Source organism: Alligator sinensis, unplaced genomic scaffold (genome assembly GCF_000455745.1).
Source record: "Alligator sinensis unplaced genomic scaffold, ASM45574v1 scaffold983_1, whole genome shotgun sequence".
Taxonomy (NCBI): Eukaryota; Metazoa; Chordata; order Crocodylia; family Alligatoridae; genus Alligator; species Alligator sinensis.
This window is the reverse complement of record NW_005842015.1, coordinates 538,305-557,137: the sequence shown is the minus strand read 5'-3', so window position 1 is coordinate 557,137 and position 18,833 is coordinate 538,305. Positions and strand designations below refer to the sequence as shown.

Below are 18,833 nucleotides of genomic sequence, written 5' to 3'. Positions count from 1 at the left end.
GTGACTGAGAGCTTTAATCAGAGTGACAAGCAAACATTACCCCAGCACAATCAGGAACCCAATGGAGGAAAACTGTGAATGTACAGGGTTCACTATTTATGATGAAGGCTCAGTTGGCTCCTAGCAGTAAAATTCCCACTGTAATGCTTTGAAAATCTGAACCCTTTTCTTCAAAAGAATAATCTTAATATAGAGTTGCCTGTAGAGGAGGCCATCCTTACCAGGCAAAATGCTTCCTTAAGAAATTACCTGAGCACCTACAGTCACAGGGAGTGAAATCCTCTCTTTGATAACCACCTTTGTAATCCCTATACGTGAATTATCCAGTAGCAAAATGAGCAGTGGGTGACCAAGACACCAGATACCAAGACATCAGACTCAGGTGCCCTTTTAGAGGAGGTGCAAGACTGGCAGCCACCTCTGCAATCAGTCTAGCCCCTACCACCACCCCTGCTGCCACTCCAGGTATAGGTCCTGGTCATTACACCTCTGCAATTATCTACAGAGAAGAAACAAAGCTAGTCTTTCAGACATGAAATCTTAGGCCTGTACACAAAAAATTGAACAGTGAAAAGAATCTGAATTAGCTGCAATCTAATGCAGCAGACTAAAAGCAGATCGCGATGTTCTGGTACCAGGGGAGTGGGAGCTGTGTAGTCACTAAAAACACCAGTGAGAGGTTTACTGTACATGTTTATCACAACCATAAGCCAAAACACTGTACTGAAGCACCTCAGTCAGAGGGAGGTGTCTTCATCTTTGGTGAACATCAGAATGAAGTTCCACCATGAGTGTTTCTATGTCCTACCAATCCACTGCAGCACTGCCATACACAGAATGGAAGATGTACACAGAGAGGTAGGTCAGAGACCACATGCAGAAAGCAAGGCACTAAAGAAGATGAATGATACGGGAAAGGCGAAGGAGGTAAAAGACAAGTGCAGAGGAGAGTAACCGAAGTAATTTGGGGAACAGGAAGCAAAAAAAAATTCCAGAAGTTAAATGTAGGGACCAGAGAAACTACCAAGAAGCTGGAAGAAAAATTATTTATTCTACATCAAATGAGAAAATACCGTGAAGGCCTATGTGAAATTAAGGAATGTGAGTGTCGCAGGGCACCTCAGTGCTCTGCTCCTAGGGAGTGGAAACTGCCAGGGAGAGAGAGAGCGAGCCCTGGCAGGACATAATGAGCCCAGCTGAGGGTTGCCAGGGTAACGAGCACAGCTGCGGGTTGCCGGGACAACTAAGGAGAGCCAGCTGCCTGTAGGAGGCAGGGCCTGGCCCTTATAAAGCCCAGGGCTGAAGCCAGGCTGGTAGTTCCCTGCCAGCAGTCAGAGGGGCAGGAGCTCTGGCAGTTAGGATGTGAGGTGAAGCCTAACAGCAAGTATAGCTTGCAAGAGCTCCAGAGGCTGGAGTGGTGATGTTGAATTGTAGCCAGGTGGCTTTGGGTTGTGTTTGAGTTGTAGCCAGGAGGCTTGAGTTTACATTCAGCTTAGATATTACATGGGTGGTTTGGGCGAGGCTGTAGGGGTTGGAGGAGGCCTCATAGGGGGGCTCACGGTAAAGTGGGGCCCCTGGTGCCAGTGAGGGTGCACTAAGCCCTGAGAGTTGCAGGGCAAAGTTGTGGGGTCAGTTAAGCTCAGAGAGGAGCGGCTGAACCTCATAGGGACCCACAGGGGGTGGGACCCTAGTGCCAGTGAGGGCGCAACCTGAGGGACCCACAGGGGGTGGGACCCTAGCGCCAGTAAGGGTGCAACTTACGGGGTGTGTAGACCCCAGCCCTGGAGAGGGGTGTTTTGAGAAGCCCCAGCGTGGGCACGATGAGCCCCAGGAGGGGGCACTACCAGGAAGCCCGAGCGTGGGTGTGGCGAGCCCCAGGAAGGGGGAGCGCACTTTAGAGAAGCCCAGTGTGGGCGTGGCGAGCCCCAGAGAGCGGGCGGCACTTTAGAGAAGCCCAGCGTGGGCATAATGAGTCCCAGAGAAAAGGGGGGGACTACTGAGAAGCCCAAGGTGGGCACGGCGAGCCCCGAAGAGGGGGAGTGCCTTACTGCGAAGCCCGGGACGGGCGTAGCGAGCCCGGCCATAGGCTAGTACGGCAATAGACCTCAGGCAGAGGCAAGGTGCTGCGGTTGTCCCTGAGGAGAGGGGATAGCAGTGCGGTGAGCCTGGGCCAGAGAAGGTAGCCATGTGGTGGGCCTAAGGAACCGGAGGCTCGGCCGGAAGTCCTGTCGCGGGCCCAGTTGGTTTTGGAGAAGGCCCAGGGAATTTAGACCTGGGGAGAGAGTGACAAGGGCGTGGTGCTGCGGTTGTCCCTGAGGAGAGAGCCTGGAGTGGGCTAGATCACAGAGGAGGCCCGGGAGAGCGGGTCCGTATTTTGATGGACCAACATCCGGTACATCAGCAAGGCTTGGGGCGTGGTATTAGGGGTGGTAGGAGCCACACCTAGCCGATAAGGCTAGGGTGCCTGGGGAGCACCCATCATACCAGGAGACCCCCAGGGGGTCCGGGAACACACGGGGACAGAGGTCCCAGCTTACCGTGCCCCGGGAGTCGTAAGGCAGCCTCCCAACTTTACCTCAACATCAAAGACGTGGCGGGCGAGAATTTGAGGGTGCCCTTGGGCCGACTTGGCACGGTGAGGGGGCCGTAAGGAGATCACAGCCCTCCTTGAAGGACTGTGCCGTGACGGTGAGAATACTTCCAAGCAGATGTCAGGAGAAGTTTCTTCTCCAAAGGGTTCACTGGCATTATGTAGAAAAGCCAGGGGTAGGAATTAAAGAAAATAACATCAAGCTGAAAATACCAAGTTAGAAAACAAACCTGTGGGAAAGGCAAGGAAGGACTAGATGGGTACAAGGTATTGTTCATGGAAAGTTGCGGGGGGCTGAGGGAGAACTCAATGAAACTGAACATATTTTCCCATAAAAATCACAAACAAATGGCCTTTAGCTATTGTCACAGTGCCCTGTTCCTAAAGAGGGGAAACTGCTGGGGAAAGAGCCCTAGCAGGGTATAAGGAGCCCAGCTGTGGATTGCCAGGGCAACCAGGAGGTCAGCTGACTAAAAGGGGCAGGGCCTGGCTCCTATATAAATCACAGGCAGGAGGCCAGAGGCAGTTCTCTGCCAGCAGCCAGAGGGGCAGGAGCTCCTAGGCCAGGATGCAAGAAGAAGCCTGACTGCAGGTATAGCTTAAGCTGAGTAAAGGATGGCAGCTCTAAGATGTCTGAGCAACATGGTTTTAGCCAGGTGGCTTTAAGTTATATTACAGCCTAGGGGCTTGTGTTTTGTTTTGTTGTTGTTACACCAGGGGTTTGGGTGAGGTTATTAGGGGTTGGAGGAGGCCTCATAGGGGACCCACAGTAGCGTGGGGACCCCAGTACCAGTGCGGGTATGGCGAGCCCTAGAGAGGGGGCACTATTAAGAAGCCCCAGTGTGGGTGTGGCGAGCCCTAGAGAAGGGGGCAGCATTGTGGAGAAGGCCCTAGAGAGAGGGTGGCGCTGCAGAGGATCCCTGAGAGAGGGCAGCGTTAGGGAGAGGACCCTAGAGAGGGCGAGTATATATTTGACAGACCAACGTCTATTCCACCTGCAAGGCTTGGGCCATGGTATGGGCTATGCATGGCTCCAACCACCCCTTATAAGGCTAAGGTGCCTGGGAAGTACCCATTGTAGGGTGAGACTCACGAACAGTCCGGGAGTTCACGGGGCCAGAAGTAACTGTGTCCAAGGAGACGTAAGGCAGCCTCCCTAATACACTGGAACATCAAAGACGTGGCGGGCGAGAATTGGAGGGTGCCCTTGGGCCGACTTGGCACAGAGGAAGGGGACCTTAAGGAGATCACGGCCCTCCGGTAGGACCCCGCCCATGATGGCTATTCCTAGAATACTAGCTCCAAAACCCTTTGACACGGGCAGCTTTCTGACACAGGCAGCAGAGGAAGAGCCATGGAAAGGAGACAGACACCTATGAAGTGCTGGGGGAGGAAAAAGCCATGCGTCAGTAAAAGTAAAGGATAAGACAATATGTCAAATGTATCCCTGGTATAATCCTACTGGGCTAAAGTAAATAATGGAAGAGGAAACAAGAAAAAAGGAGAACAATAAAAGGAGAATCAGAGAGAGGAAGAGGTTTCTGATGCATTCTGAGTTCTCCATAGACAGGAGATAAGCTGCTTCCAAAAAAGCTCATTTTGGAGTGGGAGTGGCTAAAGGCCAGAAAATAGATAAAAGAAGAAAATCTTAACTACTGGAAAATGGATACATTAATTCTGCAATTGAGAGACTTGCAGATTACATGCTCAATACTCAGATACAGCCCTTACTCAGACAAGCCTTCCCAACCAAGCTCTGCAAATACAAATTTCCAGCGAATTCAGCCTTTTCCCTCTGCAATTTTTATTCTTCTCCCCATTTTGTTATGGACCACTTGCTGCACAAGCAACTGACTTGGCTACCTTGCCTGACCTTTCCCACTGGAGGAGGCTCCAACCTCATCTCAAGTGACTTAAGTCTGCTTATTTTGTCATTCCCTGCCTACACTGTTTGAGTTGTTTTAAAATGTCTGTCTTCAAGTAAGATGAACTTTACCAAATGTCTGCTACATATAAGAGGAAGCTACCTGCAATGCTCTTTTCTATTAGCTGACTGAAAGAGCAGAAGCAGGGGAAAAAGATATCAGATCAAAAATAAGTCATCAGGGCTTTCACTTCCCTATAAAAATCACAAACAAATGCCCTTTAGTAAACTCTTCTCAAAATTATTCATAGAAGACCATCTCCAAAACTCTTTGTTCAGACTGAAAGCTATATTAATGGGGTTGGAAACAAAATTTGGTTAAAGTTTCTTTTTATTTGATACTTAAATTTGAAATTTCCTTAAAGAACAGTGTCCAAATTGTGACAGTTTCAGCCAGCTCTAACACATTTTCTCCTTGTTTAAAGCTTTTTTTTATATATATATTTTAGTGGAGGTCAAAGATTCTGGTGTATATCTTGTCGGCAAGGGCCTGAAGCTCAGATCTGTCAGTTGTATCCTTCACTAGTATTCAAGATTGCTAAGGTAACTCAAAAGGTGAAATGTTTAACATCAGACTATGAAAAAAAAACCAATATGAAAGCTGAGATTTTCATAGTATATAATACTTCATAGGAATATTACATAAAATGTGTATATAACTTAATGGAAAAAAATGTGTCTAAATCCCCCAAAGCAGCAGTTCTCAACCAGCAGGCAGGTTTGGGGGGGTTGATGACACTGCCCTTTCCATTTTGCTAACTGGGAGAGAGCTCTCGGGTATATCCTAACTAGATGAGGTGAACCCCCAGATCAGATCAAAGCTCTAAAATAATAGAGAACCACATGCCAAGAATGTTTTGAGAAACTCAGCTCAGTATCAAGGAGGCACAACAAAACTGTGCAGTTGGGACCTAATCCAAAGCCCACTAAAATGAGTGAGCATCTTTTTGTTGAGTTTTAATGGGCTGTGGATAAGCCCTTGAAGAGCAGCGTTAAAGCCAGCTTCACAGCATTTGGTTTTTTCATGGCTGGCACCTCAAATTCTTCCCCTTCCCAAAAGAATCCGAGCTCGGGGGTATTCCAGAGAAGATAAAACATTGACCTGTTTGGGAGGGTGGGGGCAGAAGTTTTCACCATTTAAGCCTGAAAACATCCTGAATAGGAGAGGCTGCCTCATCTCTGCATTTTTCCAGTGCAATTGTCAGCAGCTGCAGGCAATGGAGTGTTTGGAGCAACTGGGCTGGTGGACATTGATTTCAGGAATTCTATCAGTCCAATTAAATGAAGGAATCAAAAACTCATGATTTGCCCTGGCTTTCTGAAGCTAAAGGGAGCATTGCTGAAGGTGAGAAGGATTGGGATCTCAATTATTAGGTCCTAACTACCCACAATTTTGTTGTGCCCCCCTTGATACTGAGCTAAGTTTCTTAAAACATTCTTGGCATGTAGTTTTTGGGTTTTTTGGAGGGGTTTTTTGCCATGTGGCATTCTCTTTATAGAATATAGGCAGGATAACGGAGTCAGAGACTCTTGTTAGTGTAAGAAGGGAAGTGAAGCAGGAAGGTCTGCAGGCAGATCAGTAAGGGCTCCCTCTGGGAGAGTAGCTAGCTAGAGAGCTATATGGGTGCAAGTAATGACTCAGGAGCTAGATGCAGGGCAACAGGCAGGAGCTCAAGCTAGGTAGGAGGGAAACAAAGACAACACAGCTAGGAAAACAGCAGCCTGCTGCTCATTAAGTGGAGAGAGCACACCTGTGGCCAGTCAGGAGCACACCTACCTGGAGAAGGTAGCACTCAGGGGATATAAATCTGGGTTCCTGAGGCAATAGGGTCTTGAATGCTGTGAGAAGAGATGTCTCTGCTAGCTTAGGCTTCTGGGAGCAAGCTGCAGGCTAGAAGAGGTATGCAAGGGGTTGGTAGGGATCTAATGAGTAGGGATGAGGATCTTGTAGCAGCACAGTGACCCAGAAGGGCTTCAAGCATATTGGTTGGAAACAGGTGGCTGATGTCTGCTTGTGACCAAAAAACCAGCTTGGGGCTATAGGAGTGGACAGAAGATCATGTGGTGGTGTACCTGGGGCCCTCTGTGTCTCCAGGCCTGCAAGAGGAAGGGCCTGAAGCCTGGATGCCAGCTTAGAGTAAGGCCAAGATGCCAAAGCCTGAGTTAGCCACAGCATGTCTGTATCTCAAGAGGACCTAGGCCTGAGCTGAGGTGGGGAAAGAGAGAGAAAGGCTAGGCTTAGGTCAAGAGGCTCATAGCCAAGGCTTGGGTAGAAGGGATGGCGCTAAGATGGGTTCAGAAGCCCAGAGAAATAAATAGGACCTTGTAGGCTGAGTGATGCAGACAGATGGGGCCAGAGGACATAATGAATTAATCCAGATTGAGACCTGTAAGGCACGGGGTGGCTGGAGGCCATGATTAATACCCCTAAGGTGAGCTAGTGCCTGGAAGCACAGATAGGGCCAGTTAGTGAGACAGGTGCCAGTGGGGCAAAACATGGAGTAACTTTTGTGTCCATTGTTATGAGTAGGACTAGGGGTCCGGTGGAGCTAGCAAAAGTATAGGTCTAGTGGGCACACTTGGACTCTGGGGAACAGCTTCCCAACATGCAATACAATTTCCACCAAGATAAGCCTGTGAGGAGGCTACCCTGAGGTGCTCAAGTGGGACAGGATTGATTTCTTTCTTTCCTTTTTTGCTGCCAGGGGGTCTCATAGTCACCCTCAAGACACTCCTGCTTGTTGGCCTCATAATTGTCTTGCAAAATCATCTTCGGCTGACTGATTCGCATCAGCTCACCTGCAACTAGGGCTAAGCTTTTGATGTCATGGTTTCTAGCACCCACCTTCACCTCAAAGCATGGGACTCCTCTTCTCTTCATTATGGTGGGAGCCTTATGATGTACAGTTCAGCTGTGATCTCTGAATAGGAAAACTGACCAAATACCCTTCACAGACCAGCTAGATGCCCATGGCTGAATGTCATGGGGAGCTTCCTTTTCTTTTTCCCTGAATGTTGCTCCTGCCAGTCCAGGTGATGACTACATATGCCAGGGATCACTCGCAGGTTATCTGCCTGGCATGGACACCAATTTACTGTCAGATCTCAGAATGTGAATGCAGAAGAGTTTAGGGGCAGTCATCCATGACAAGACTCTTGTAATTGCAATGGCTTCATGCAAGGGATAAGTCCCTCACCTTGCTTAAGTTAATACTGGATGAAGAATAAAACTGTGGGTGCCTATACATGTATGTTGAGGCTGCTCTGATGCACTGTAATTCCAATGCATTGGAGCAGACTCTATTAACTGATGAGCTTTAGTTAAAGCGCTCATTTGAATGTTAGTTAACGCTCCCCCACTGCCATTTTTCACTGCAGGGACACTGATACACATGATGCTCTGGGCACTTTAATTAGCTCTCTGAGCCACTCTAATTAAAGCACTGCCCCTCTTTCCCCACCCCTGGCATCCTGGAGCACATGTATAAACACTGTATAAGACCCAGCAATCCAGAACTCAATAATGTGATGGCCCAGTTACCATTTCATCCCTTTAGGACTGGCACATTGCTTACCATGAATGAAGTAACCTTGCTCCTGCCAGATGAGGAAGGCATCCCCTACTGATGAAAATATTAATCCAGCCAAAATCCTGTTGGCACTTCGATGTGCAATTAGGAAATTGATCCCATGTGCCAGCAGAAAAACCCATAAGCAGAAGATGGGCAGACACTTGATGAGGGCACTGAACCAGGAAGGGCTGGAAGTTGGATGCCAGAGGACAAAATAGACACAAGTGGCTTTAAAAAAAGGCACCAGCTTTGGGCCTTCACTCTTCACCTGGAAAAAAACAATCAAAACAAGGAAAATCACTAGGTCTGTTAAAGCCTACAGCACCATAAACCACAGAGTAAAACTGCTGTCTTGATTCTGAGAGGCTCCTTCCTTTCTAGTTAAAAGCATTCTCTCTAGCAGCACCCACACACTGAACCCAAATGTCCTTGAACTTGAACATACTTTCCAGTTGCTTTTTCCAGTTGTCTTGGAGCTTTCCTGAGCTCTCTGCCAAATAGAGATACAGAGTCTGGTTGGTTGGTGAGTTGGGATGGAGAAGAGAGGGAAAAAGCCGATTTCCTTCTGTTTTCTAAGGTAGCATTAAATGATTTATTTCTCTCATTGGGAAAAAAAAACATACAGGGCCTGATCTCTCTATAATTTCTGTTAGTATTTTCATTTATTTCACGGGTTTCTGGTTGTAGCTGTGTTGGCAGGGAAGGTTCTTTGAGTAGATGTGAAAGTTGGTCTAATAAAAGATGAGTAGTTGGAAAAAAGTTTGTGGCAAGCTTTCAGGCGTAGTCGCCTTCTTCAGGCATAGGGAGTCTCTGCTGTTCTGAGACTCCAAGGAATGAGAGAAGCTAAAAGTGTGGCAGGGTGTCAGTGAGAATGTAAATAGGTAGAAATTAGAAAAACAAGAGGTGAAGCAGGAAAGGGAGGGGAAAGAAAACGGGGGGAGGGAAAAAGCCAAATGGAAACACTACAGTGGTAATAATACAAGGTAAAAAAAGGAAATAGTTGGAAATCAGAAAGACAAAGGGCATAAAAGTATGGGAGGGGAGAAAAGGTGTGGGGAAAGAAGAATGTAAGAGGTCAGGTCAGGCAGGTACCTGGTGAATCAGATGTCAGGCAGATTGTAATGTGTCATAAATCTAATGTCTATATGTAGTCCATGATTTTTTGTATCCAGTAGATTTATTAAGTGACGTTCATAGCCTCATCTGCAAAAGATGTTTTGTAAGTTCCCTTTGACGATTAGAACTGAGAGATCAGAGATCTCAAAGGGAATTTACAAAACACTAATCTGCACGTTTGTTCAGGCCCCTCCTAAATCTTGTAGTCTGGAAGGTACTTCCCTCTTTTCCAGTCACTTGGCCCTTTGCTGCTTCTGACATCTTAGAAATAAGAAGCCAAGGCCTGATACAAAAACCAATGAATTCAGTGGAAATGTTCCCATTGGTTCAGTGTACATTGGGTTCAAAACACCAATCTGATCTAGCACTGCAAATCTACATGCCGCAATGCCAAATTAATGGAGCCTGAATGTGACATAATACACAGGCTTCAACAAGCAAATGTAGTTTGGGTGAGTTTTGAAGATTAAGGTGAAAAAAATGGAGGGTTTCTTCACATGCAATAACTGTAAGAGGTAACGTATGAAGCAGCAAGACCATGGAAAATGAGCATCACGGAGAAGTCGGAGCTTGCCACAGCAGACAGAGCTTTCAAAGCTACTGTCTTATTGGAGGGAGGGTCCCCCTGTAGCAGTGAGATATTTTACTGTTTCCGAATATATTATTAGTAGGCTAGTGTCAACATAAATTTTAAACACTCTGTTAGCAGCCAAACTATATACCTCACTCACAAACAGCACATTGATAAACCATAGCCACCTTATATTTATATACCATGTTGGTAATGACTCCCCTATCTAGTTTCCCTAACCAGTTGCAAATCATCATTTTTCCTCTTTGGCTTGTCTTCCTTGGGAAAATTTTGCCAGCACATAATGAATGGGCAAAAATATTCTCAGACTAAGCCCCACCCTGCCACTAAAGCTGCAGATGCTGTAATGGAAATGACTGGGAGCTACCAAGCATCTGTAGGTTGGAAGGAAGGAAGAAAGGATGAGAAAGAAAAAGCCAAGCCAGGATTCTCTTGACTATCTTTTCAAATTTGGCATGTGGCCCAGTAGCCTGCCTTGGTTCTCTGGAGCAGGAAATAGGTCAGAAGTACTCTCTACTGATGGGCTGAGGGGAGCAGACCCATTGCCTGGTCCATCTCCCATTTTGAGAGGACAGCTTTCTGTGAACTAATGCAGTTAGGTTTACAGTTCAAACAGTAGAAGTCTCTGCTTAGCTTGCCTGGTCTGAGTTCAGCCCTGGAAATTTAGGAAGTTTACAGATGTGTTGGTTTAGATTCTGAAGTCAGTGAGCTACTTGTGAAAATGGAAGTTGCAGTCAGATGGCCCTTCTATGAAAAGAACCCTCTGGCCATAGAAAGGCAAAAATCCCATTTTTAATATTGCTTTTTTTTATATCTTGTAAAGTATTGTGATTCTAACAGAGTGTGCAGTGGCCTTTTTAAGGAACCCTACTGGCCCAGCACAGCCCTGGGTCTGATTCAGTCTCATACCGGTGCATGCTAGTGGATGAAGTTGGCAAGGATTGGAAGGGGTAGTGCAAGTCCCCTGCACCTGTGGGCTGGAACAGCAGAGCATGCTGGGAAGAAATGGCAGGGCATATATAACAAACCCCTCCATGCCAGGGGTTTGTTATGGAAGCTGGGAATGTTCTGGGCATGAGGCGTAAAGACAAGTAAGCTCTTAATGACCCCTGGAGAAAGGGATGAAGTAAGTAAAGAAAGAGGTTGTGGGCAAATGAGGCACAGAGGGCTTGAACTATAAATTGAGGGGTGATTTCTGTTTGGATACATAGCTGGGACTTTCAGAGAAAACAGGAGAAATCTCCCTTTGTGCAGTCTGTAAGGCAGGGCAGGTTATTCTGCCCATTGACTGCAAGTTACTTGTGCTATTGATTAACTGTATATCAACACAACTGAAGGCTGTGGTTTGAGAAGGGCCTTGAATGTATCCTGAGTACAAAATAGAAGCAGGGAAGCCTTTGTAGTCTGGCTGGATGGCTAAACTGTAGCAAATCATGAAATTGCCCAAGAGAGAGGGCAGACAGACATGGCTATGCTTTGATGCCAGAAAGATAAGGGTATGCTACAGGTAGCCTCCCATATGCTACCCTTTCTGTCATGTGTTTTGAATAAGAAACTATTATCTTTCCTACACTTATAAATGCTGTTTCCTCCCAAGGTGTCTGAACTCATCTGCTAAGTTTACACAGGACTGAAACACAGTACATAAACATTAACAAACAATTGTGGAGAAATTGCATTTGCAAGCCCTGAATTTCATATGCGTGTATTAGCTGGATGCTCTCTAAGTTCCTGTTGTTTCAAAGTGACTTTGATTTATGTGCCTTTAAAATTGTTTTAAATTACTATAAAACCACTTCCATGATATTTACACTATAATAACACAGATATAATTATAGCAATTTTCCCATATCTAAAGAAATATTCCGAGACTTTGGCAGACTAACAGGAAGTCAAAACTAGGATCCTCTATCCTATAAAGGCATGCATGTAAGAAATTGCAGTGATGTAAAGAGGATTGTATGTGTGGGAAGTCAAACATGTGTCATTCTCTTCAAGATTATGGTATAGAAACCATAGATAAAGAAGTATTTACTGCATTGGTTCCCAAACTATTATCTGTATTTGCTGGAGCTTCCTAGAGAGGAGGCTGGTCCCATATTACAAGCTCTTTTTCTGGTTTCCAGCTGCTAACTAGTATTAACAGGATTTAAAGTTTATTGTTTTCCATGTAAGTAAACAATCACGGGCAAGGTATGACTTGGGATGCCTGTACCCTGCTTCTTTGGAAGGGTAGATGAAGCTAGAGCAGCACAGAACTCAGCATGAGAGACAGCCACTTGGTATAAATCAAACTCTGTCACCTCTACACTGAAGTAAATGCTGTGACTGAAAAACAGATTTGTCCTTAGTCATTGACTTTCATTCCAGCTCAGACATCAAATGCTTAAATCCATTTTGAAAAGGGTACTTGGGTTCCCAAATCATGCAGGTGTTTTTGAATGCTTAATACTCATGCAGGTGTGTCTACACATGCAATTAATGTGAAACAATAAACTCCAGCACACATCATGCCAGAACTTATTGCTCCTGGGAGCCACGTTTACATGTGCACATGGGACTACAGCAAGTTGAGCCGGGTCAGGCTCAGGGATCAGCCTGCCAGTCCAGAGCTGCTCCAGCCCATCCCAACATGCTGTGGAGAGGCTGGCTGGGGCACAAGGGTGCTCTAGTGCAGGGCCAGCTGGCAAGCAGCCCCTGCATTGCAGCACCCTAGTACCCCAGCCAGCCTCGTCAGCATCTACACACACGTTCTGGTGCAGTAAATAATTCTGCCATAAGATAATACTTATTTTTACAAGTACTAACCTATAGCAGAGTTCATTAGTTTACTGCAGCCTAATAAGGCTACATCTGTGGATGTGGAGACTTTACTGTGGAGCTAATTAGGCAGCTCTGCAGTCAGAGCTGACCCTAGGGAAGTGCAGGGCCTGGGGCATATCAGCCTGTGCAGGGGCCCCTATAACACTGTGCGTGGGTCATGGTACCTCCGCAAAGAGGGGGTGGGGGGATCTCTGGGCTTCTTCTGAAGCATGGGGCTGAGCTACCAGCTGTAGGCGGGCCCCACAGAAGGAACCACAGCTGCTCTACCTGGCTCCACGAGGGCCAACCCCCAAGTGTGAAGCCCAGGGCAGTTGCCCCGATTCACTGTACCCTAGGGATGGCTCTGTCTGTAGTAAACATCTTGTGTAGATGTGCCCACTGTCTCTTAAAATGTGATGAGGTACAAAGGGGCATAAATAGGAGTAATAGGTTGAAATTAGGATTGTAGGTGGGAAACTAATTTGGAGAACAAGGCAGGAAAAATTCCCTAATCATGAGATGTAAGGGAAGTGGTAGAACTGGACATGAAACTGGAAAACATCATGGAAAACAGTCTTTCAGTGACCCCAAAGAAATAAAATGATTCTCTCTTCCACCTTGAACTTTTTTTTTCTAAAATGCTCCAGAGCAGGGAATTAGGTTGCAACCTTCTCCTGCCAATAGCGGTCACAACCTGCTGAGGCTGATGACTCCCATTAGGTTGAAAAAACACTGCTTTCCAGGAAATGTATTTAAAAATAATATACCAATACTTCCATTTAGCAGAGTCTTAGCACGATGTTCTGTGCAAGCCAGCAAACGCAGAGACTCCTTCCCCGCCCACTCCTCAGGAGCCTGACTTAAGTAGAATTTTATGCGTTCCATTGTCTCTTCAAAGAAGAGCTGGTTTTTTTGGCTCTTGGCACCCTGCATTGCAAGTCTCACACTGATTCTGCCCTATTCGAATAACTGCTTTCACTTCCACTTGTGTGTCGCTAAATATTTAAAGCGGTCAGCAATTTTGCTGTAGTAGATTATGTTGATGCAAGCCATGGCTTGTCTTTCTTTTTTTTCCCTGGTGTCCATAAGCTCATGAGGCATTTAGAATAGCAGGTCTTAAATTTGAACTGCATGAGAAGGTGATGGCTTAGACTTTCCATGGGTAAGTGCAGCAAATAGCCTAGTCATACACAGAGGAATGCAATCCTAACAGATTAGACCATTGGTCCACTAAGTACCTCTGTGCATAGCCAACACTGATACTTCAGAAGGGGAACAAACTTAAAGCAGGGATATCAAACTCACCCCAAGGCCCTGGGCTGGATCCAGACTGGCAGGGGGGCTCCTCCATGGCCAGATCTGTGGACCTCACAGCAGCTGTGGTGGGTCTAGGTCTGGGGCCAGTGATATGGATCCAAGGGTGAATGGCAGTGCGAACTGGGCAGCTGCACAGGTGGGGAGAGGATGGCAGTGCCAGTAGGGGGCAGATGGCAGCGAGGCAAGCAAGGGCTGTATCTGAACAGCCCTCACTCACCCCTCTGTCACTGATAATAATTTTCACTGGGGCCAGGGACCCTGAATTTTGCAGAAGGTCATGCTCCACCAGCCATGCCCCCCAACTTTGGGTAACTTGCTGGACTATTGACAGGCCAGATGAAACAGCTTTACAGGCCAGATCTGGCTCACAAGCCATATGTTTTACACCCCTGACCTAGACCATGGAGGGAGGTTGGAGATCACGTGACTGGTGCCTCCTGAACCTGGGGGGGTGCCTACAGAAGCCGCCAATGGCAGCAGCCCTGTTGGGGGGGGCACCAGCCCTACCGACAGCATCAGTGTCAGCCATCGGGGGGGCATGTGCACCCCTGTGCACCCCCTACCAGTCGCCTATGTTGGAGATCATTTCCCTGCTGGTCAGCATTGGTCAGTGTTCCTCAAAGTAGAGTGACCACTATAGTGTTTTTAATTGATAATCTCACAAATTGTACAGGATCAGTTTTAACATCTAGTGCACAGCAGTAGAGTGACAGGGACCTACGACCTCTCATAGGTGCCAGCTCGCTATGATCCCCTATTCTGTCCTGAAAGAGGAGTTGAAGATTTGCTTCTTCCAGCTCCTCTGAGTTTCCATCCCACAGTCACTTACTGGCTCATTACTCTATGGACTAACAAACTTGTTAGATAAGTGAGAATCGCTACTGATAGAGTAAAAGAATTGCAAAGTACAAAAGCCTTGCCTGTTCTCCACTACCTACAGCAGTGGTTCTCAACATTTTTGGACTCAAGGCACCCCTTCATAACTTTCAGGAATTGAGTGGCATTCAGTTTAAAAAACTAATTGATGTATTACACTGTTTACCTCCTTGCAGAGGCCAGGCACTACAGGTGGAAGACTGTCCAGGAAGGGTCAAGCCTGAGCCTGTGTTTCTTTGCTTAGCTTATCTGCTTATCTCCTTGTGGCACCCTTCAAAAGATCTGGTGGCACCCCAGGAGGTTCCAGCACTCTGGTTGAGAATCACTGACCTATGGGACTAATGTCCTTGCTTAGACCTTGCAATAGAAAAGCATGGCTATGGACTGAAGAGGCAGAATTGGGCTCTCCAGGAAAATGTAAAGAGAGTTAGCCATGCTAGTTTGAAGGTAGGCAGAAGGTAAGGTGGGTTGATACCTTGGAGATTAACTGGTTCAGAGAGGCAAAAGCTTTCAGAAGTGACAGCCTACTTTTTTAGGTGCTAACGTGAATGTAGGCATTTCTGTTTGCCCCAGTTCTGCGTTGCTATTGCAGAACCTGTATTCAAATAGCACAAGGTGGCATTCCAAAATGGGCAGGCTCCAGGTTTGAGACGGGGTATCCAACAATCCTGCAGCTTGGCAGTTCTGTCTCTGCTGTAAACTAATAAGCCATGGCAATGGAGGTGCTAGTTAGAACAGTTCTAAATAGTGCTGTGGGGCCAGACCAACAATCCCAGAATAGATGAACTGCAAGCCACTTCCCCCACCCACCTTCCATCCACTCTCTATGGCAGGAATGAATATGCCCCAACAAAAATGCTCACTTCCTCATAAGAAGGCTTTTGAAAGCACACCACTGCTCAGAATAGAGGGCTGGTTCATAATCCAGTCTGCTCTCTAACACTGCGCACAAATCCTTGAGGAAGAGACTTCTCTGACTATTTTTGCCGTAGAACCAGATGATTCATTCCCTCAGTTCACAAGGACTTTCCTGAAATCTTCTTTTAACACTAGCTCTCCCCCAAGTTTGTTATGCCTTTAAATACAAAATGCTCAAAACGTGTTTCTAAAGCAAGACTACATGACCAGATGTATTGGTAAACCCAAACAGGCACCTACAAGGGATGTTTAAACAGTCTCAGCAGGCTGAGCATGCTTTGGGAAGAGCAGCAGTCATGTTACCTCTTGGGCTAAGTACAGACAGTCAAAAAGCTTGAAGCTGAATGGATTCTGTCTTTGCAGGTTAGTGTAAACTGCAAAGCTTGAACCAATAAACAAATGAACAGACATTGACTTTTGATTCAGCAAATACAGGCACATGCCTGCTGTGGCTCAGGCCAGAAGCCAGATGATTCTAGAGCACGGCTCTCTGCTATGTGGCCAGCATGAGCTGTGTGTTTGCTCCTTCTTCCTGCTACTCCTGAGATCTCCGGGATTTGCAATCCAAAATTACAGCAGCAAGACTCTGCAGGGTTGCTCATCACTTCTTCCTGCTTCCAGGTGCCTCTGGGATTTGTAGTCCACAGTCACAGCCTACAGTAAGTCTGAGCAGGAGAAGGGGTGTTTAACCCCCCTCCGTGGCCCCAGATCCTAGCCAGGGTTTGCCTGAGGGGGTCAGTGAGCCAGCCCTCACTGCTCCAGCAAGGGAGCAGAGGGGTGGGGCCAGCCCTGCTGTCTGGAGCAGACAGCCCAGCCCAGCCCAGCCCAGGGCTGAAAAGCATGCTGGGGGACTCTAACTTGAACCAGGAAGGGGTCTGGGACAGAAGTTCCATAAAGTGGTTTGGCCCAAATGAGTTAACTCTGATACTACATTCAACCAGGTTTATCTTAAACCAATTTGGGCCATTTTGAAACTGGTTTATGTGCTCTGAGCTTCTCTTCTGTTACAGGTTTAAACCAATTCCTGATCACTTAAACCAGTTTATGTGTAACATCTGTCCCTATCCTTTATGTCTGTGGCCCAGAAGTCTGTCACCTCCTATGGCATGATGGGAAGAGGTTGGTCAAACAGGTTCTCTTTGAGGAAGTTCTTGAGATGTTTCCATTATATCTGGTGCATGTTAGAGGATTTGGGCAGCTATTAGTGTCTTGTGACCTCTAGATGCAGTAAGAGAATCCCTGCTAAATTACTTTCTATGGCATTCAGTGCTAGGAATAGTTGCAGCGTGGAAAAACTTTGTTTTGTTTGGTAGAAGAGTAACATGAGGCTTCATTTGGCATAGGCCTGAACTGGAGACAGAGATGACATGCTATGGATGGTAGACATTAAAAGCCAAAGACCGTCTAGAGCACAACACCTCCAACCTCTTCTGCAAAGCACACCTGCTGCAGAAAGCTGTCTTGCAGCTCCAGCCAGTAACTGAGGATCTCTGCCTATGGGACTACTAGTACAGACTTCATTAGCTTAACACTTTCACTTGCTGAAGCCCAATGGGCTTTGTGTTCCCTTCCTACAAGAGGCTTAGAGTGATGCCTCCAGCAATGCAAAGAACTGATTTTGCTGCGCTTCAAAGCTTTGTTCTTACTGGAACAGTAGAGCCGACAGCAAGAAAAGCTACTCTTTTTCTGAACAGATGGTGGCAATTTGCCAGAGAACACAATTAAACCCTTGGCAACGGCCCTCAAAATTGTTGGGTGCTGAACTCAAATGTACTGCTGCATTAACTGTTGTCATCAGAAAAATCTCCCTTCCTGGCACCTCAGTGGAGGTGCAGAGAGAGCAAAGGGTGGGAGAGAATTAATCACGTTGGCATTAACAAAGGGCCCTTCTGAGGGGATGTGAAGTCCTACACAGCTGTATCCCGAATTGGAAGTTGCGACAATTGGTTTCATTTTACAAGGCAAAATGAATTCTGTGCAACCTGCAGTTATGTTAACTTCAGCTTAACCTTTTCCCAAGATAAGGACATTGTGGCTGAAAACTAAAAACCAAGAGTTAGGTTTTTTTCCCAGTCAAACATCTTGCCCCACTCAGACATACTGTGAAAGGAGTAATTCCATAGCTGCAGAACTTGGGAGAAACCATGAAACTAACAGACCAGTGCTTGTTAACGTGCCTATTGTTTTAGGACAGTGGTGCCTGACCTTTCTGGGCTGTGGGCTGGATCAGGTGCACAGGATTGGTCTGTGGACCCAATCCAAGCATGGGTTCAATGCAAGTGCTAGAGTGGGCCTGCTTCCCCCAGTCCCACACATCCAGCTTGGGCCTCATCTGATGCATGGGGCTATGTCCTCTGGCTGCAGAGCCTGGAAATTTGGTAGCAGGAGGAGCAGTTGCAGTGTTAACTGCCACTGTTCCCCTGCCACCAAATTTTCAGACCTGTGGGAATCCAGTGGGTCAGATTTGTTCCACAGGCTGGAGGAAGAGCACCACTGTTCTAGGGTGGTGCAGTGTCTGCCCACAGGAGTGAGCACCATCCTCCCACTATTAGAAGCTAATAAAACACAGCAGCAGCATCTACCTCCCTTTTCACTTGCACTGCCAAGGCCCCCTCTCTCACCTACCTTGTCAAAAACAAAGCTAAGCATGGTAAAGGTTAAACATGGTATGGGTAAGGCAAGAAGGAGCTGATGTCCAAAAATTGAATAAATTCAGGTCTTGAGTGTGGAAGTGCAATTCCCTTTAAAATCAAAGGAGCATCATTCACCCCACTGGTGATACCAAAGGGAGAATCTGCCCTTGCAATTTCCCTGTAAAGTCAAGGGCAAGATGGTTGTGAAAGTCTCTTTCCTGCTTTCACTTGTTTTCCAGTTTCTCAGGAGACCGGTGTCTCTGTCATCATCCCCTGATTCAGCCTACTATAGCAGGTGTACTATGGAACTATCTACCTATTAGACAGAAACTACATCTCTGGAAGGCCTTGTCCAGTGTAAGTTTCAGTCCATCTCTTTAATGAACAGCCATTCAGAATATTACGGGGAAGGGGGAGAGAGTGTCTCACGGAATTATAGCCAAGTAAGATATTTAAATAAAATATGGGAGTGTGGCAACTAACAGGTATGGTG

The 18,833-nt window shown here is 46.7% G+C and overlaps 2 protein-coding genes across 4 annotated transcripts in view; one reads left to right on the top strand and one right to left on the bottom strand.

The window, feature by feature from the left end:
- IGSF22 (immunoglobulin superfamily member 22) overlaps positions 1–1,408 on the top strand; it is a 57,956-nt gene extending 56,548 nt beyond the window's left edge. Inside the window, exons 25-26 of the mRNA XM_025202114.1 lie at positions 15–22; positions 1,399–1,408. Coding sequence (XP_025057899.1) covers positions 15–17 — 3 coding nt within the window. The 3' untranslated portion in view covers positions 18–22; positions 1,399–1,408. The remainder of the gene's footprint in view (positions 1–14; positions 23–1,398) is intronic.
- TMEM86A (transmembrane protein 86A) overlaps positions 1–18,833 on the bottom strand; it is an 84,027-nt gene that overhangs the window by 44,008 nt on the left and 21,186 nt on the right. For all 3 annotated transcript variants that reach the window (XR_003093664.1, XR_003093666.1, XM_006022010.3), the window contains exon 2: positions 8,090–8,354. Coding sequence is in view for 1 of the 3 variants with exons in the window: in XM_006022010.3 (XP_006022072.1) it covers positions 8,090–8,354 (265 nt within the window). In the remaining 2 variants the exon portion in view is untranslated. The remainder of the gene's footprint in view (positions 1–8,089; positions 8,355–18,833) is intronic.